The following is a 16,718-nucleotide window of genomic DNA, read 5'->3' as shown; positions in this document are numbered from 1 at the left end:
TTATGCAACTTGATAAGTGATTACTGTTAAAATTTTCTTTTTTATTCTGTTGAATGCTCTTTAAGTAAAGAAAATTCACTTACAAACAACTGTCATTTTTTTCCCCGTTCTGACATTGAGAAGCAACCAATAAAGTATAGCAAATGAAAATGTATCAAAATATTGAAGAGGGAGAGGTGGAATAAAAAGTGAGCATCGTTTGTATACTGTACAAATAGATCGTTTCTATACTGGATAGAGATTATGTGCCAAAAAAGATATATATTTTCTAGAGCAACACTGATGAAAAAAGAGAGAATGGTGTTTTGAAGGGAGCGAGAGGGTTGTTTTTGTATTGAAGACAGCTCCTTGTGATTATAGAAAAAGTGTACGGCAACTAGACCTTTAAAACTTGATGGCTAGGGTTCCAAAGCATGAATAAAGCAGAGAATAGGTAATTAGATAACGTGCATGCTGAGAGGTTATGTTTGTGTAGAAAATAAATTATAATAACCACTAAGTTTCGTGCTAATGCTTAGATGCATCTAGGTAGCTGCGTTGTGATTAAAGCCTGCCTAGGGGCTGGCCTCGGTGCTAGGGATTCGGACTTGTCGTGGCGGTCACCTGGGCGAAGCTTTTACTACATTGCTTTATAGGGAGTTGTATTTTGTTAATAGATGAGTCAAAGAGAGACTCTCTTATCATATTTTAGACAGTTTTGTTTAACTAGTATCCTAGCTGCACTATGAAATCGTGCCATTGAGATTTTGGTGGACAATAATAGAAGATGTGGCTCTGGACAGAATTGAATGGAGAATAAATGATAATGAAATCTCTCTTATTAATATATGGTAAAAAAAATTGTAGCACAGTGTTCACAGCTATGTTGGTAGAAGGAAATGTTCCTATTATATTTCTGGTCATTAGTTCACGTATGATGAAGTCTATTTGTCTTAGGCCATATTCTTATTTAGATGTTCTTTAGTAAGTGAATTACTTCCATATTTACTTGTCTATTTGTTAAAAAGTTGCTGTTAACTTTCTTTATTCGATGAAGAAAGCATTGGAAATTTTTTTACATGCTTTTTTGTTCGTTGCAGGTGAAGTCTAGAATGATGGGAGAGACGGTCTACAAAAGCACACTCGATTGTTTCATCAAGACTTTGAAAAATGAAGTGCGTTCATTTTCACTTTCACGCAATTGACACTCCTTTTTCAATTATATACTCATGTTTCCAAAGTTATGCTCTAATCATTTTTTTTATGACAATTATGCTCTAATCTTAATTATAACTGAAGAATACTTCAAAGTCGAAAACTAGCCCAATTGTCTCCTCAGGATTGTGTCCATGTTTAAAGAACATGGTAAAGAGTTTCTTGCACACCCTGTTTCCCCCCCCCCCCCCCCCCCCGGAAGGTAATAGGGGGTATTCGGACCCCCAGCCGACAAAAGAAGGTTACAATTTTACGTAGGATTTTCCCAAGGCATCCTCATTTACAATGGTAAGAAGCTGAGTTGGGAACTCAGAAGGAGACAAGTTGAATTTTGAAAGGATTGAAACCACGACACCAGGAAGTCTGCAGCGTTGTTTGTCTCTCTATAGATGAACGTGAATCTGACCTCTTGAAAAGAACTTGAGATCTCCTTGATAGTGTTGATCATCCTCCTTGCATACCAAGGCATTACTACTTGACCTGAGATAAATTGGACAGCAACACACAACTTGTTAACTTGTAAGGAAATAGCCAACTTCAGTCCTTGAATAACCCAAAGGTCATTAGAACTTTGTCTCCCATAATGCAGTTAGCATGAGCTGCTAGAGGAGACCCTTGCTCATCCCTTACAATGCCCTCTTGACCTACATAGAGCCCTCTAAGAGATCCATCCATATTAAGAGTGTGCCAACCCCAAGGGGCTTTTTCCACTGGCACCTAATACACTCCTTGTGGTAGAAAGCCACATTAATCGCCCAAGAGTCAAAAAATTGCCTAGAATAAGGCATGTCTTCAACCTTTAACCTTAAGCAAGAGAATCTCATTCAAACACAAATAGTGATTAGTCTTTCCACCTGAGTAGCTGGCAGGTATTCATTCTGGAAGATTCTCCTGCATCTTTCTGTCCATCTGTGGTAAATGAAGGCACAAAAGCTGCTTCTTTTAACCTCAATGGCTAGGTCATTACTTTTCCAATTTCTTGTAATCCACTCTATGTTGGAGTCCCACTCTATTTCTTGTAATCCACTCTATTTTGAAGTCCCACGAGGAAGGAGCTCTTGAATTAAGGGATCTTTTGATAACGTTGATCCAAATCTGTTTGGTGAAGTGACATGAGCAGAAGAGATGGTCTCTATTTTCTTCATTTGCGCAACAATAGACACAAGAGGCCTGATTAAGCTTCTCTCTCCTAACTAACCAATCTCACTAAAGCATGACCAGGAGATAAAACGGTGCTTGGGGATCACTTTGTTGCTCCAAACAATCGTGGCCCAATCCTTGCTGTACACACCTGTTATCATAAGGCGTTAATGTTGCGAAGTTCTGTTTCACATAAAAGTGAGCTTCAGCCCACCTTTTTGTTGTAAACTCTTCTGATCTTGACAGTGTAGTCTACACATACCTAAGGTTCTGGTTCTATCAAGTTCTTATTGGTATTCCGGTTATTGTAATTTTGATTTGCATATCTATTACATAATATAGTGCAAGGGCTTCATCGGAAAATAAATTGGCTTTACAAAAGAAAAATTGATAAAACGAACAACTCTACAAGGAATTGATCTATATAAATGTCATACAGTGACTGACTTTGGTTTTTTTTGTTTTGTAGGGACCCCTTGCTTTCTATAAAGGGTTCATTCCAAATTTTGGTCGGCTCGGCTCATGGAATGTGATCATGTTTCTGACTCTAGAGCAGGTAAAATTTTAAAATTACTTGTGCATTCCAAATCCCTCAATTTGACTGAACTAACTAGTGATTTTCATTCATGGCTGCCTGTTTACTTTTGGGTGACTCAGAAATATCTAGGCAGTCTGGTGAATATTTGTGATAAGTTCCATTTTCAATCTGGTGCTAACTGCTATGCTGGACGTTGGTCTTCTCTTATAGACTAATGAGAAATTACCTAAATACCCTCATCTTCAACATGTAGACAAAAAACTGTTGACTTTTCTTCCCAAAACATCGTCATCTTCAACATCTTGGGTAAAAAAAAATTTCCCATCATTTTCAACTTTAAGAGACACGATTGTTAGAGAAGCACAAGATGGAATTTTGGGAAGAAAAATTGAGGGTCTGTCTAGAAGGGGGAGTTCAAAGCGAGGTTGGCAATAATAGATTGAAGATGAGATTGAGTAGTTTAAAAATAACTTACCATAGGTGGAAGAGCTAACTTGAGGTTGACAGAATTTGGGCAGCAAAAGCAATGGTTTTTGGCTAAAGGTTGAAAATGAGGGCTTTTAAGTCATGTTTCATTGGTCTATAACAGAAGACTAAGGGCACGTTATCAATTTGAAATCATAGGGGGCTTATCTTAAATGCTGACCAGTATTTTTCTTTGTTACTTTTCCTTTTAAAAAAAAAAAAAAATTATATTAACTATTTTTCTCCATCTCATTGCAGGCCAAGAAGTTCATTACAAGGGAAGCATAACATTAGATTACATATGCCCAAAGTTTTATGGGGTGGTGGTAGACATGCATCATTACATTTGCTGGGGGACTCGCTCCTAAAAAACACAACTTAAAAACTAGAGAATAAAAATCTTCCCCCCATTGTCATTGTTATTCTTACTTTCTTCATTGATAGGCTTATGTCATTTCAGACAATTTGGTCCAACGCATCATCATCCACCACATTTACCCTTTCCCCTGTTTTGGGAATGGTGGTGTTGATTATAACTAGTATTGATTTGGGGCTTATTTGAAATCATAGTAACCATTGAAATCATTTGAATTAAATTATTAAGTTGATTCACAATAAACTGGGATTTTAAGATAATTATTCGAAACTTTTGTTAGCTTTAATATGAAACATTTTTCTTCTTGCATGTTGATCTGAAAGACCGGACTATCAGGTTTCGATCAAATTGTGATTTTAAGGGACAAGGTGAGAGAATTCTCTAGGCCCAGAAACAGTGGTTTCAGGAAAAGAAAATGAAGCAAGAGCTTATTTAGGTGGTCATCATTGCAGATGACAAGCAGGGAGAGATCTACTAGGTTAAACTTGAGTTATTGATTCTGTATTGGATCCTCAACACTCCCTAGTATTAAAGCAAAGACAAACTCATGGACATGGTGACCAAGTTAGGATTCATTCAGATAGATCCACAAATACTTGGAAAATAAAAATTGGGAAAATTTTGGAGATGATGCAAATGATATTTTTTTTATTTCTTCCCAAAAACGCATTATCTTCAGCCTCCCTAAAACCCCTAAATTATGTTTTGGAGATTTGAAGATTGAAGAAGATAGATTTTTGACAATGAAGAGAAGGGGTGGGGGAGGCAATTAATGGGCAACATCACAATTAATTCGTTGATTTGCTGATTTAATTGTCTGGTCTCTTATCAGGAGAGGATTTTTTTTCCTTCCCCGAATTTTATGACATCTCTTCACACAAAAAAAAAGGGGTCGGTGGATCATGCAATCTAAGGAAGGAACTTTTTATACATCCTTATTACTGTTAGAACAAGTTCAATTCCTTTCACCTCTCCTCACGTGTTGTACTACCTACAATCGGTCTACAAATTTCTAGAATTTGAACAAATTCGAACCCCACCAAGAGCAACTTCAACCAGTCTCTAAATCTTCAGTGATCTAGAGAAAGCCCCTATAAAAGAACACTCCACGTCTCTAGCTCAATTTTCACCTTATTTTAATGTCTATTTTATCTCCTTTTTTTTTTTTTTTTTTTTTTTAAGAACAAAATTAGAACAAGATTAGAGATGTGGGTTGGATTTGATCTAATGAATGTCACTATTCAATGTAGAATAGGGCATGCAAATTGATCTTCTATAAATCATTCTAATGATTACAACCATTTCCATGGTTTCTTTCTGTATATGGTCAACCAGTAGAACTCAAGAGAATAATTTCTGACCCTAAACGATCAAACTATCAGGTTCTTGTTTTTCGAAAAAAATTTATCTTAAAAAGTAACCCCAAAGACTGATCATTGATCAATGATTCACTAGAAAGCGGATTTTATTGTGTTGTTTTGAGGCCATTTCTGGTTTACATATCAATTTGCAAAAGAGTAAACTGTTTGGGGTAGGAGATGTGAATGCTATTCATTTGATGGCTGCAACCTTGGATTATGAGTATAATATTTTACCCACGTCTTATTTGGGTTTACTGTTGGGAGCTCCATACAATAGTATCAAAATTTGGGAAAGAGTGATTGAGAGATTGGAGAAAAGGTTGAGCACGTGGAAGGTCAATTATCTGTTTAAAGGAGGGAAAAGTAACCTTGATAAAAAGCACCTTAACGAGTATCCCAATTTACTTTCTCTCATTGCTCACGCTTACTAAGTCCGTTGAAATCAGATTAAAAATGCTTATGAGAAATTTCTTATGGAATGACAGGAATGATAGAAGAAAATATCACCCGATTAGATAGAAGGCTATTTACATACCCAAGAAGAACGAGTGATTGGGGATTAGGGGTTTTATACTAGCTAATAGAATGCTTTTAGGGAAATGACTTTGGAGGTTCAATGAGGAATAAGAAGAAAAATAGGGTATTTAATAGTAAGATGAGAAGCTCTCACAACGTATTCTTGGAGATCATGGGCTTTTTGTACCTTTGGTCAAAACAAAACATAGAATTTGCAAGGATTATTTTTGATGACTTTGTTTTTAGATAGAACTCGTTATGTAATCATTGATGTTTTAGTCTTTCTTTATTTTGTTGCTCTTTGAGAGGTTTCCTCAGCCTCCTTGTACTTTGTTCTTCCTTTTTTCATTAATATATTACACTTATCAACAAAAACAAAAAAAAAAAAAAGCAAAAATTAAAAAAAATATATATATATATATATATGGGTCGGGTTATTATGACCCCCTTTGCGACATACCATTTTGTCTTATATGGGCAAAAATGTTTGGAATTGACTGATTTTTTGTGAGGATGATCTCTATGGTGAGGAGATCATCCTTGTCAAAAATCAGCTCATTATGAAACTTCTAATCCCATGTTTACAAGTTGAAAAGTCGTGGACCGTCCATTTTTTGTAAACCATTTTTGATGAGGTTAGAAGTTTTGGAATGGGCTGATTTTTGGTGATGATGATCTCCTTACCGTAGAGATCATCCTCACAAAAAATCAGCCCATTCCAAAACTTCTAACCCATGTTTTGAAAATGTTTTGCCAAAATGTTTGTCAAACTATATATATATGGGTCAGGTTCAAGGGCCACGTGAGGAAACATGTGAGAAAACTTTCGACGGTAAATAAAATTTTAAAATATGGGTTAGAAATTTTGGATTGAGCTGATTTTTTGTGAGGATGATCTCTATGATGGGAAGATCATCCAAAAAAAAATCAGCCCAATCTGAAACTTCTAACCCCATTAAAAGTGATTTAGAATGTGGACCGTCGATTTTTTATCACTAATTTGTAAATCACTTTTGATGGATTTATAAGTTTCTGATTGAGCTGATTTTTTGTGAGGATGATCTTCTCATCATAGTGACCATCCTTGCAAAAAATCAGCTCAATCCAAAACCTCTAACCCTTATTTTGAAAAACAAAAGTTTTCTCACATGTTTTCTCACATGGCCCTTGAACCTGACCCTATATATATATATAGAGAAATGTTCAGCAACAAACATTTTGACAAACATTTTGGCAAAACATTTTTCAAAACATGGCTTAGAGGTTTTTGAATAGGCTGATTTTTGTTGAGGATGATCTCTATGGTGAGGAGATCATCATCACCAAAAATCAGCCCATTCCATAACTTCTAACCCCATCAAAAATGATTTACAAAAAATTGACGGTTCACGATTTTTCAGCTTGTAAACTGGGGCTAGAAGTTTTGGAATTGGCTGATTTTTGGTGAGGATGATCTCTTCACCGTAGAGATCATCCTCACCAAAAATCAGCCCATTCCAAAACCTCTAACCCATGTTTTGAAAAATGTTTTGCCAAAATGTTTGTATATATATATAAAATGAGATTAAAAACATTTTGGATGCTTCTTATGTGAAAATTTGCAGATATAAGGTATAATGGACTTTTTATTTAAAAAATAAATAAATAAAAAATACTTCTTATGTTGGTTTTTTTTTTTTTTTTAAACCTATTGGGTTACCACTAAACTAAATTGCCTCTTTAAAAGAACTTATTCTGTGACACTTCAAAACTAACAAACCCAACTCCACCAACCGTCACTCCCGCCAAAAGAAACTGCCTCTAAGTCAGCTGTAACTCCCCCCAATGTGTCTTTAACTACGCCCAATGCCTAATACGCACATCAAGCAACCTCTTAAAACACCAAATTCAAAAGCAAAACGCACTAAACCAAACCAAAGATTGAAAGAATTCAGACCAAAAACTGCTCATCTCTCTCTCTCAAGAACACAAAAATGTCTTTCTCCTTCAACAATCTCTATCTCTTCTACTTTCTCTCGTTCTCTCTCCTCACAACCTCTCAATCTTCACAACTTCCAACCATTGGTGTCACTTACACTCATTCTCACAACCCTCAAAGAGTCATCTCCACTCTCCAATCCCTCAAAATTTCCCACGTCAGACTCCCAAAATCTGACCCACAGCTCATTCGCTCCTTCTCTTACTCTGGCATCTCTCTCCTACTCTCCATCCCTAACTCCTTAATCCCTCAAATCTCATCAAACCAATCCAAAGCTGTCCAATGGCTCAACTACCACATCGTTCCTTTCTACCCACGAACTCGCATCTCCGCTATTTCTGTGGGAAATGACACCCTTGATTCCTCTCCCGAACTCTCAAATTGCCTTCTACCCGCAATCAGAAATGTCTACAAAGCACTTCGTGAGCTCGGGATTAACAAAATTTCGGTCTCCACCACTTTCTCCTTCATCAGTGTGATCACCACTGCATTTCCTCCCTCTTCTGCAGAATTTCAAGAATCCGTAGCCGATTCTTTGATGAAACCGCTTCTTGATTTCCTGTCAACAACCAAGTCCCCCTTTTTCATCAATCTTTATCCCTACAACATGTACCGATCCAACTTTGAGATCCCAATTGGGTATGCTTTATTCCAAGAACAACCATTCAATTTTCAAGATGATCGAACAACGGGTTTACGTTATCGGAACCTCTTTGACGTGATGGTTGATGCTGTATTGACTGCGATGACTGTGGCTGGCTATGAAGATGTTCCAGTAATTGTGACTGAGACAGGATGGCCAAGTAATAGAGGAGAAGAAATGGGAGAGAGCAAGATGTATGCAGAGATGTACTACAAGGGATTAATTCGGCATTTGGGATCAGGCCTTGGAACACCATTGCGAAGAGATGGAGTTGCAGAGACGTATATATTTGAGTTGTTGGATGATGAAGGCTCATCGGATTCGAAGGACCATTGGGGGATTCTTTATCCTAATATGACTCAGAAATACCAGCTCGATTTCTCGGTATCTGCTAGAGCTGATGATGATGGTCTGGGGGTGGTGTGGTTTTGTTTGATGGTGCCCATCTTGTTTTTTCAGTGGCAATGACAAGATTTTCTTTGAATAATTCAGGTTTTCTTAGATTCTTAAAAGTTAACATTCAAATATTATGTTAATGTGCTTAATGCTTTCAAGGGGAAAGTTTAGTATTAGATCTTGCAATTTGGCTCTATTAATTCATTTCTTTTTTTCCTCAATTGTATATGGATCGGTGTGAGTTTGGTGTAAATTCATCACAACAATCATATTGTAAGTGAATGTGAAGTCCAGTGAGACCGGCACCTTATGGGATCCTTGAATTTGAGTTTTCATCGTCTCAATTGGCCTACCTACCATCCATCCCCCTATAGGGATTTTGGTGGATCTATAAACAAACATTCAAATCAAATTTAATAGTGACTTAAAAAGTTGTTAGATTTGATAATTTTCTATATATCCAAATAATTGTTCTTTGGTTTATAGCTTTAACGAAGAGAATAGCTAAATGCCTTGGGATTATTGGGCCTGCCCGCCATAAACGCATTTTTTTTTTTTAATGTTTAATGAGAATAGAAATTTACGTTTAAATTAACTGATTTTCTATAGGAATGCTGTTATGATGACTTGTCCATGTGTTGTTGTTTAACATCCCTAGGATTCAAGAGAACCAGAAACACATGTTCTTTTTCCAGAAAGACTCAAGGAAATGTTATAACTTTAGATAGAAACACAGAAAATAATAAAACAATAAAGATGATATGATATTGGTTCGTATCATATCAATCCGCAGCCTAACTCAATGTGGTTTCACAAAAAATCTTGAAATAACTTGCCTAATTGGTTTTCCACATTTCTAGGCATACTAAACAAGAAGAGAAAGTAGATCAGAATGCTAGACAAAACACTTTTAAAAAGAGTCAATTTGCCACCCTTGGATAAAAACCTAGATTTACAAGAACCAAGATGCCTACCACTCCCTCGATGACTGGATCCCAAATGGCTTTGCCCATATAGAGCACCCCAAGAAGCAAACCTAGGTGCGATGTTCAGAACAATCCAACTTCACACCCAAGGATCACTGTCAAACAGTCAACTTTAATGGGATATCCCACCTCAAAAAACTTACTCTTAGCGGGATTAATAGCCAATCCTGAGATTGGCGTGGTCATATGCTTTCTCAAGATCAATCTTGCAAATTATATTAGAATTTCCAAAGCTCACCCTAAAATCGATACTCACTAACAATCAAGACCTCATCCAGGTTTGTTGTCCCTTGACAAAGACCTTTCCAACGTGAGTACAGGGTAAAATACATGGTAAAACATGAACATATGGTAAAATACAAACAGCTGATAATACTCATACAAGCAGGAACATAAAGGGTCCCTACCAGTGTCTAAACAACTAATAATTAATTAATGTAACTACCTATAAAAAAAATCAATGTAACCATACCAAGTAAACTGTAACTAGCCGGGCAATGCCTAGAAACATTAATAAAATGTCAACGTAACAGTGGCACAACACGAGGAGAGTGCATGGCATATTCATGGATCAAGATCTGGACATGCCAGCAACCTAATGATTTGGGTAAAAAATGAAAAACAATCATTAAACAAAACAAGATCTGAACTGGATGGTTCCCACAATTGGCCATCATGTACTAACTGGCTTCAAAAGTATAATATGCACACAGTAATACAGTATTAAAAACACAACTCTGGCCTTTAAAATGAGTGATTAAGCCAGAAAGACCAGTAGTTAATGAATCAAATCTGTCTCCTCTGTTTTCTGTTCCTCTCACTTGTTACGGAAAGTGGTTCCAGTACAGGCACTTGTCAGGTACAACTAAAGGTAGGTGCTCTTAGATATAAACAATAGAAATGAAAGATATACTAGAATATGATCTAATCATGAACAATAATGCACCCTTAGGAGATTACCATGATGATCCAGAAGATAAAACAAGCCAAAGGAAGTCCCGACAAGAATGTCCAAGTTCCCATCCCCGTCCAAATCAGTCACAGTTGGAGAAGAATATATGTAGGCACGGAAGTTTGTGGTATCTGTACTTAGATCTAGTGGTGCTGTCTACTTAACTTGCTTTGTGTCAAGATTAAAAACTACAATAGCACCTGCTACATATTTCCCAATATCTATACCACCCAGTTCTGATAAGTGATCTGGGTTGTCGTAGTACCTGTCAACTTACAAACCAGTCCATTAATTTAAGATCAGTTAGAAAGAGAGCGCAATCTTTATTTATATTATTATCAATACCCAACATAATTTTCAAAAGAAAATTGCAGTAAAAAATAAGACAACCTGAAGGATTGCACCATAATAGTGAAAATTGAAACTTTAAAGAAAAACGGATTGACTTCTAAAACTGATGGACAACTGCACGTAGCGATGTCCTTTCGATATAGCATGCTAATTGTAAGTGTAAAAGGAGGTTGCTCAGGATTATATGACAAAGTGAACTATTTTAAGATTGTAACATGTAATTTAGAAATGAACCAAGAAAAAAAAAACTCTGAAAAGTTACAAAACATTAACTTTTGAAATATAAATCAATGTGGCACCCAAAAACACCATCGGGTGCATCATGTATGTAAAGCATAAAACTTTATGAACTCCCCCACCCCTGCACCCCCCCCCCCCCCCCCCCCCCCCCCCCCCCCCCCCAGGAAATTTTTTTTTTTTTGAATGAAGAGATTATTTTACAGTTGGATTTAAATTTAAATCTGGGAGTTTGGTGGCCGTCCATTATCTAACTCAAGATCTGGCCCAAAAAAAACTGTTTTTTTCAAACCCAATCTAGACCACCCACAAGAGGGCTGAGGTGTCATTTGGACCAACAGGGAAGTTCACGTGACCCAAATGTGGACCTCAGTCCAGGCTCTAAATGGTCCCTCGGTCCATGCAACCTTTTCCCACATATATAAGAAATGATAAATTTATTCGGTTATTGTCAATAGAACTTACTCATGATCAAAGAAGTAAGACACGGCAACCACCATTTCTGAAATACCATCATTGTCAATGTCTGCTATAACCTAGGACAACCAAAGAATTATGGGTTAGCCGGAAGATACCCCATTGCATTATCTGTTCCTTCCATCATCCACAACTTGAAAATAACAGAATACCATCAAATATTCAACAAAACAATGCTGCATAAAAATATTCAACTTACTGGAGTGCACAAGATGTGTGAGTCAATATTCACATAATCCTCCACTTTCTCATGTTCCTCTTCCTTCCATTCCTCACTCCCCACATGGATTCATCAACATAGTCATCATAATCATAATTATATTCATCAGCTAGCTCACCATTATCACGGAATAACTCAAAAGATTTATCAGCCTCATCTTCCAAACCTTCATCATTTTCCGCAGTTGCACCATGAACATCCTCATTGGTTTTATTATTAACATCAGATTCAGAACCACCACTCTGTATCCCTTTTGAATCAGTATCTTCAAGAAGCCGCCTTCCAGAATTTGTTACATTCTCTGTTTTGACAGTCCCGTCTGAGCGAGCATCCTCAGTGGAATTGTGAGCATCCCCAGTGGAATTGCCCATACTTGTTGGTAACTTAATATTCCCTTCTGCTTGACTAGCATTCAGTTTCCCCGCATTCTCTGGCTGCGGAATATTCACCGAGGAGCTAATGTTCCCTCCACTTGATGAAGAAATTGAAGAGTTTGATCCAGGTGTACTTCCATTCATTTCTACAAAGATTCGTGATTTTCTCAAACAGTTGGTCACTGGTCACAGAATTATAACTTAAAAGACAGAAAAACACAGGCACCAAATAAAGTTTTTGAAAAATCCAACAAAATAAGTATGTAAATGACCTGAAAATGGGACCAAGAATGTGCATAATTCATTGAAATTGAAAACTTCAGTATTTTTTTTTTGATATCTGAGATTAAGAATTTCATGCGGAGAAACAGAAAAGTGTTACAGAACATTCCAGATAAACAGAAAAGCCAAATTAAATTTCTTTGCATGTATGTAAGTTTTAAGAACTTGGACGAATTGAAAAAAAAAAAAAAAAAAAAAAAAAAAAGAGTTGATCTTGCGACTACTGTTTGTATGCTTGTGACCAACACCTTTAATTGTAAAAGGAAAACTGATAAATAGATATGTTTCGTGTGCCAAGTGCAATACATTCTTGACAGCCATTTCATGTAGATCTTCTTGAAACATATAATTACTTACCAAACATTGATTTAATCTAAGCAGCCTCTTCAATAAGTAAGTCATCCTCGACATTAGGATGAGATCTGTCTACTGGATCTGAATGCAATCCTACATACCAATCTTTCCGAACTTTTCTCTGAGGTATCTCTAGTTTATTTGTCATCATGTAGCCGGAGGTCCTAAAATATGGAAAGTAAGACCAGTCTGAATAAGACAATTGTTGGAGTAAAGCTACAGGAACTGTCATCAGTAAACTAAAATATAAAAATAATTTTTGTAAGTTTAAAATGTAAAAAATATGTATTTCATATATTAAATAATAAAATAACAGCTAAAAATTCTTAAAATAAAAATAAACTGTGATTTCTTTTAAAAATCATCAATTAAATCACGATTAATCATGATTTTTTGAAAAATGAAGATTTTTTCTAAAACGTCACGATTTTTTGAAAAAATCAAGATTTAATTGACAACTATTACAATCGTGATTTAATTGTGATTTTTTTCACTATAAGCACCACCAACAAAATTATTATACACCAATTAGTTAGATAATCACCTGAAAAATAGCACTTCACCATTGTAGGTAGCCAACACTACTTCTCTCACACCATCGTTATCAATATCAAATAACAGAGGACTTGAATGAACAGTTGATTGGTGGAAGGCAGGCTACCCTGTTAAGTCAAAAAAGGCATGAAAGTAAAATGATAATTGTACTAGTTAATTTTGAACCAACTTAAAACCAATCAAGAAATGTCAAATTATGCCTGGCATTTTATCTCCATCGGATCCTTCTAGCACTTCCAAGTAGTGAACAAAGGATGGCACCACTATATCAAGCTTCCCATCACTGAAATCTCAAAATAGTTATCTTTATCAATAAAAGTACCAAACTGCCAACTATATTTGTAATTTGTATCAAAAAATAAAATAAATGAGAACAAAGAGACAAGAATCAAAATACATAAAACAAACTGATGTAGGACTATGAACTAACTAAAATGATGGTTCTGAGATTACAAAAAAATTATCAAGGATAATGAATTTTATAAAGTACCAGATTCTACCACAAAGAAATAAGAAAAGTCTAATAAATAGCTAACAAATAATTCTAGACAATGTTTTAAGTCCCACCGATCTAAATTTAAAATATTAAATTGAGAGATCTTGATGAAGGTAGAACTTCCAACTAGCCTAGGGTATTAGTCTAACAATATCTAAGAAGATCTAGAAAATTAAAGTTCCTAAGGTTAGATCTAGAGTTAGAATAAGATTAGATTAATAAAAATAAGGATTTTAGAATGGTGTAATCCTGCTGTAAATTATTGGACAGTAAATAGGGATGATTTTGTGGTTGATTTAGGTCAACTAGATAAGGGTTTTTGGATTGGTTTGAGCTAGACAACAACATTGTAGTTTTGCGAGGGGTTTTGGTAGGTTCAAGTATGTGTAGGATATCTAAAAGGACGTGGGTAAGGACTTACCTAGGGTTTAGTAACAGAAAAAGATGAAAATAAGATAAAAAGAAAAAGAAAATTAAACTATACCTGCAAACCAAGATGAAAATATAAGAGAGAGATGATTCTCACTCACCAAGATGAATGCCACAATATTGAAAATAGGAAAACTAGAAATTCTGTAAATTGTATTAAAAAAAAAACTCCATAAAATAACATAAAGATGTTTTTAAATAGTATAAATAAAACCCTAAAGAGAAAAGACCTAAGCTACCCTTAAGTAAAGGATGAATTATAAAAATTATCTAATTTTCGTAACTATCTCTCTCCTAAAATTTCAAATCTTAAAAACTTAAATAAAAGACAACCTAAAGTTATTAAACTACCCCCAAGCATATATATTATGACCATGGACCAATAAAACATAAAATTAAGCCCAAAAAATCCAAAATAGAGTCTAAAACAGAAAATTAAATAAATCATAAGTATTCTAACACTATGGTCACGCGTTGATAGTTCTAATTCAACCAACAAGTCCTCCTCGATCCAAATGCAACCTATATGCACTCTCCAATGTAGAGTCTTCAAAAGATCTCGCACATGGAATCTTCAAGTCCTTTTCGTAGCTATCACCAATCCACAAGGAAGCTTGTGATTTCCTTCTCCTATGATTATATTTAGAGGGTGATGATCTGATGTCCCCATCAACTCCCCTGACTGGGAAAATTTCGCCTTTGGTGAAACAAAACTATGGTATTGCCCCAAGAGATCCAGATCAATCTTTTGTAACTCTGCTTATGTAATCCAAGTGCAATCTGAATCTGGCCTGTTTTTCCACTTAACAAGAAATTTCTGATATCCTCCATGTCAGGTTGAAACCACTTGATGATCCAAGATATCATCTATTTCTTCTTGTTTTTGAGGTATAATAGGTGGAGGCAAATGTATGGAACTTTGTGATGGAAAATGCCATGGGTCATGGGTTGGGTCAGAAATATTGGGTGGTAGTGTTGATCCTTGAAATGGCACATGATCTTCCACATTAAAGCTTGAACTAATTCCCATGTCCAATGGAAGCTCTATCACATACGCATTAGTACCCACTCTTTTCAATATTTTAAAAGGTCTAGCACTATGGGTTTGCAACTTCTTTACAACTCCTTGTGGGAATCGCTTAGGTCTAATACAAATACAAATCATCACATAGTCACCTACTAGAAATTCCTTAAACTGCGGCATGAATCAACATGCATTTTATAATTTTCATTATTCAAGGTAATTCGCTTCCTAATCTCAGAATGCAATTCATGAATATGTTGTGCAAATGATTGTGCTGACTCAGATGACTTGTGTGAAATTGCCATAGGGATGAGATCAATAGGTGTCCTAGGCTTGTAACCATGAACTACTTCAAATGGACTCATGCATGTGGTCTTATTGACAAAATATTATATGATGTGGTAAATTGCTCCAGGGATTAGATCAATTTCATGTTGAATGTCACGCATGGGAGGGAGTTCATTAGGCAATTGATCAGGGAAGATATCCTGGAAGTTCTGTAAAATGGGCAATACTTTTTGTGGTACTTCTAAGTTGGACTCTGGTGAGACTTCTTTGGTGACCTGAACATAAAAGGTAGCCTCATCCTTTGTCTCCCTCTCAAATTCTGTGGGACTAACAATATGAAGGGTATTAGAATTATTCTTTTGTTTACCCTTACTCACATTGTTTTCCCACTATAGTAGGTTTGGATTGGAGAGGATTAAACGTAATCCTTTTGCCTTAATAGGTGAATGAACATGAATTCGTCCAGCCGAATAGTGTTACATCTCTATCATATAACCAAGGCCTACCCAAAATGATGTGACCCACATCCATAGGCACAACATCACCCTACTGTGTCTTTGTAAGAACCAATTTCAATAGGAACCTGACACTGTTGGGAAATAGTAATAGATGATGCATCAACCCACATAACTCGATATGGCAGAGCCAAGTCTAGCCCATTGAGAAGGTTGTTGGATCCATTGCTGAAACCAAGGGCAGCCAATCACCTTCAGTCAGCCGAACCATCAAGAGATGAATCGACCTCAAAACAGTTGGATTCTTGTATGGCGAAGCCAGTGGAAAGAAGCTTGAATTTCTTAAGTCATACCGATGTCTCGCATCAAGATGAGAAGCGTGTGTCGTTGATGGTGCAAGCTATTTTAAAAGTAACAGTTAAGAATGGACTCCCCTTGTTTACATTTGCAGTTGACAACAACGACATTCTTGCGGCATCGGTGAAGAAAATAAACACTTTTGGGAAGAATGATTGTAGCTTGGTTTATACATTCTACTCCTTTCAAAAAACTAAAAAGAAGAGTGGAGGATGGATAAACCAAGGAAGCAAAGGTAAAAAAATCAACTATATCCCTAAAATCGTCGGTGAAA

At 36.1% G+C, this 16,718-nt stretch overlaps 1 protein-coding gene and 1 pseudogene across 8 annotated transcripts in view; one reads left to right on the top strand and one right to left on the bottom strand.

Moving 5' to 3' along the window:
• Positions 1-16,718, top strand: part of LOC147384474 (mitochondrial uncoupling protein 1-like) — a 91,656-nt gene that overhangs the window by 6,909 nt on the left and 68,029 nt on the right. The window contains exons 7-9 of one of the 7 annotated variants that reach the window (XM_086426496.1): positions 1,080-1,154; positions 2,804-2,890; positions 3,596-3,759. The exons of the other annotated variants lie outside the window; for them this stretch is intronic. Of the exons in view, the coding sequence (XP_086282622.1) occupies positions 1,080-1,154; positions 2,804-2,890; positions 3,596-3,625 (192 nt within the window). The 3' untranslated portion in view covers positions 3,626-3,759. Of the gene's footprint in view, positions 1-1,079; positions 1,155-2,803; positions 2,891-3,595; positions 3,760-16,718 lie in introns of those variants that run through there. 7 annotated transcript variants of the gene reach the window in all.
• On the bottom strand, positions 10,054-15,524 carry LOC147384477 (protein DEFECTIVE IN EXINE FORMATION 1-like; annotated as a pseudogene). The gene is made up of 6 exons (XR_015172861.1): positions 15,165-15,524; positions 13,385-13,497; positions 12,844-13,004; positions 11,810-12,350; positions 11,599-11,669; positions 10,054-10,810 (listed from the first exon to the last, which is right to left on the bottom strand). The product of XR_015172861.1 is annotated as a protein DEFECTIVE IN EXINE FORMATION 1-like (transcript).

This window comes from Akebia trifoliata, chromosome 15, assembly GCF_017979445.1.
Source record: "Akebia trifoliata isolate Shusen 1 chromosome 15, ASM1797944v1, whole genome shotgun sequence".
NCBI lineage: Eukaryota > Viridiplantae > Streptophyta > Magnoliopsida > Ranunculales > Lardizabalaceae > Akebia > Akebia trifoliata.
This window is presented reverse-complemented; position numbering and strand designations above follow the sequence as displayed.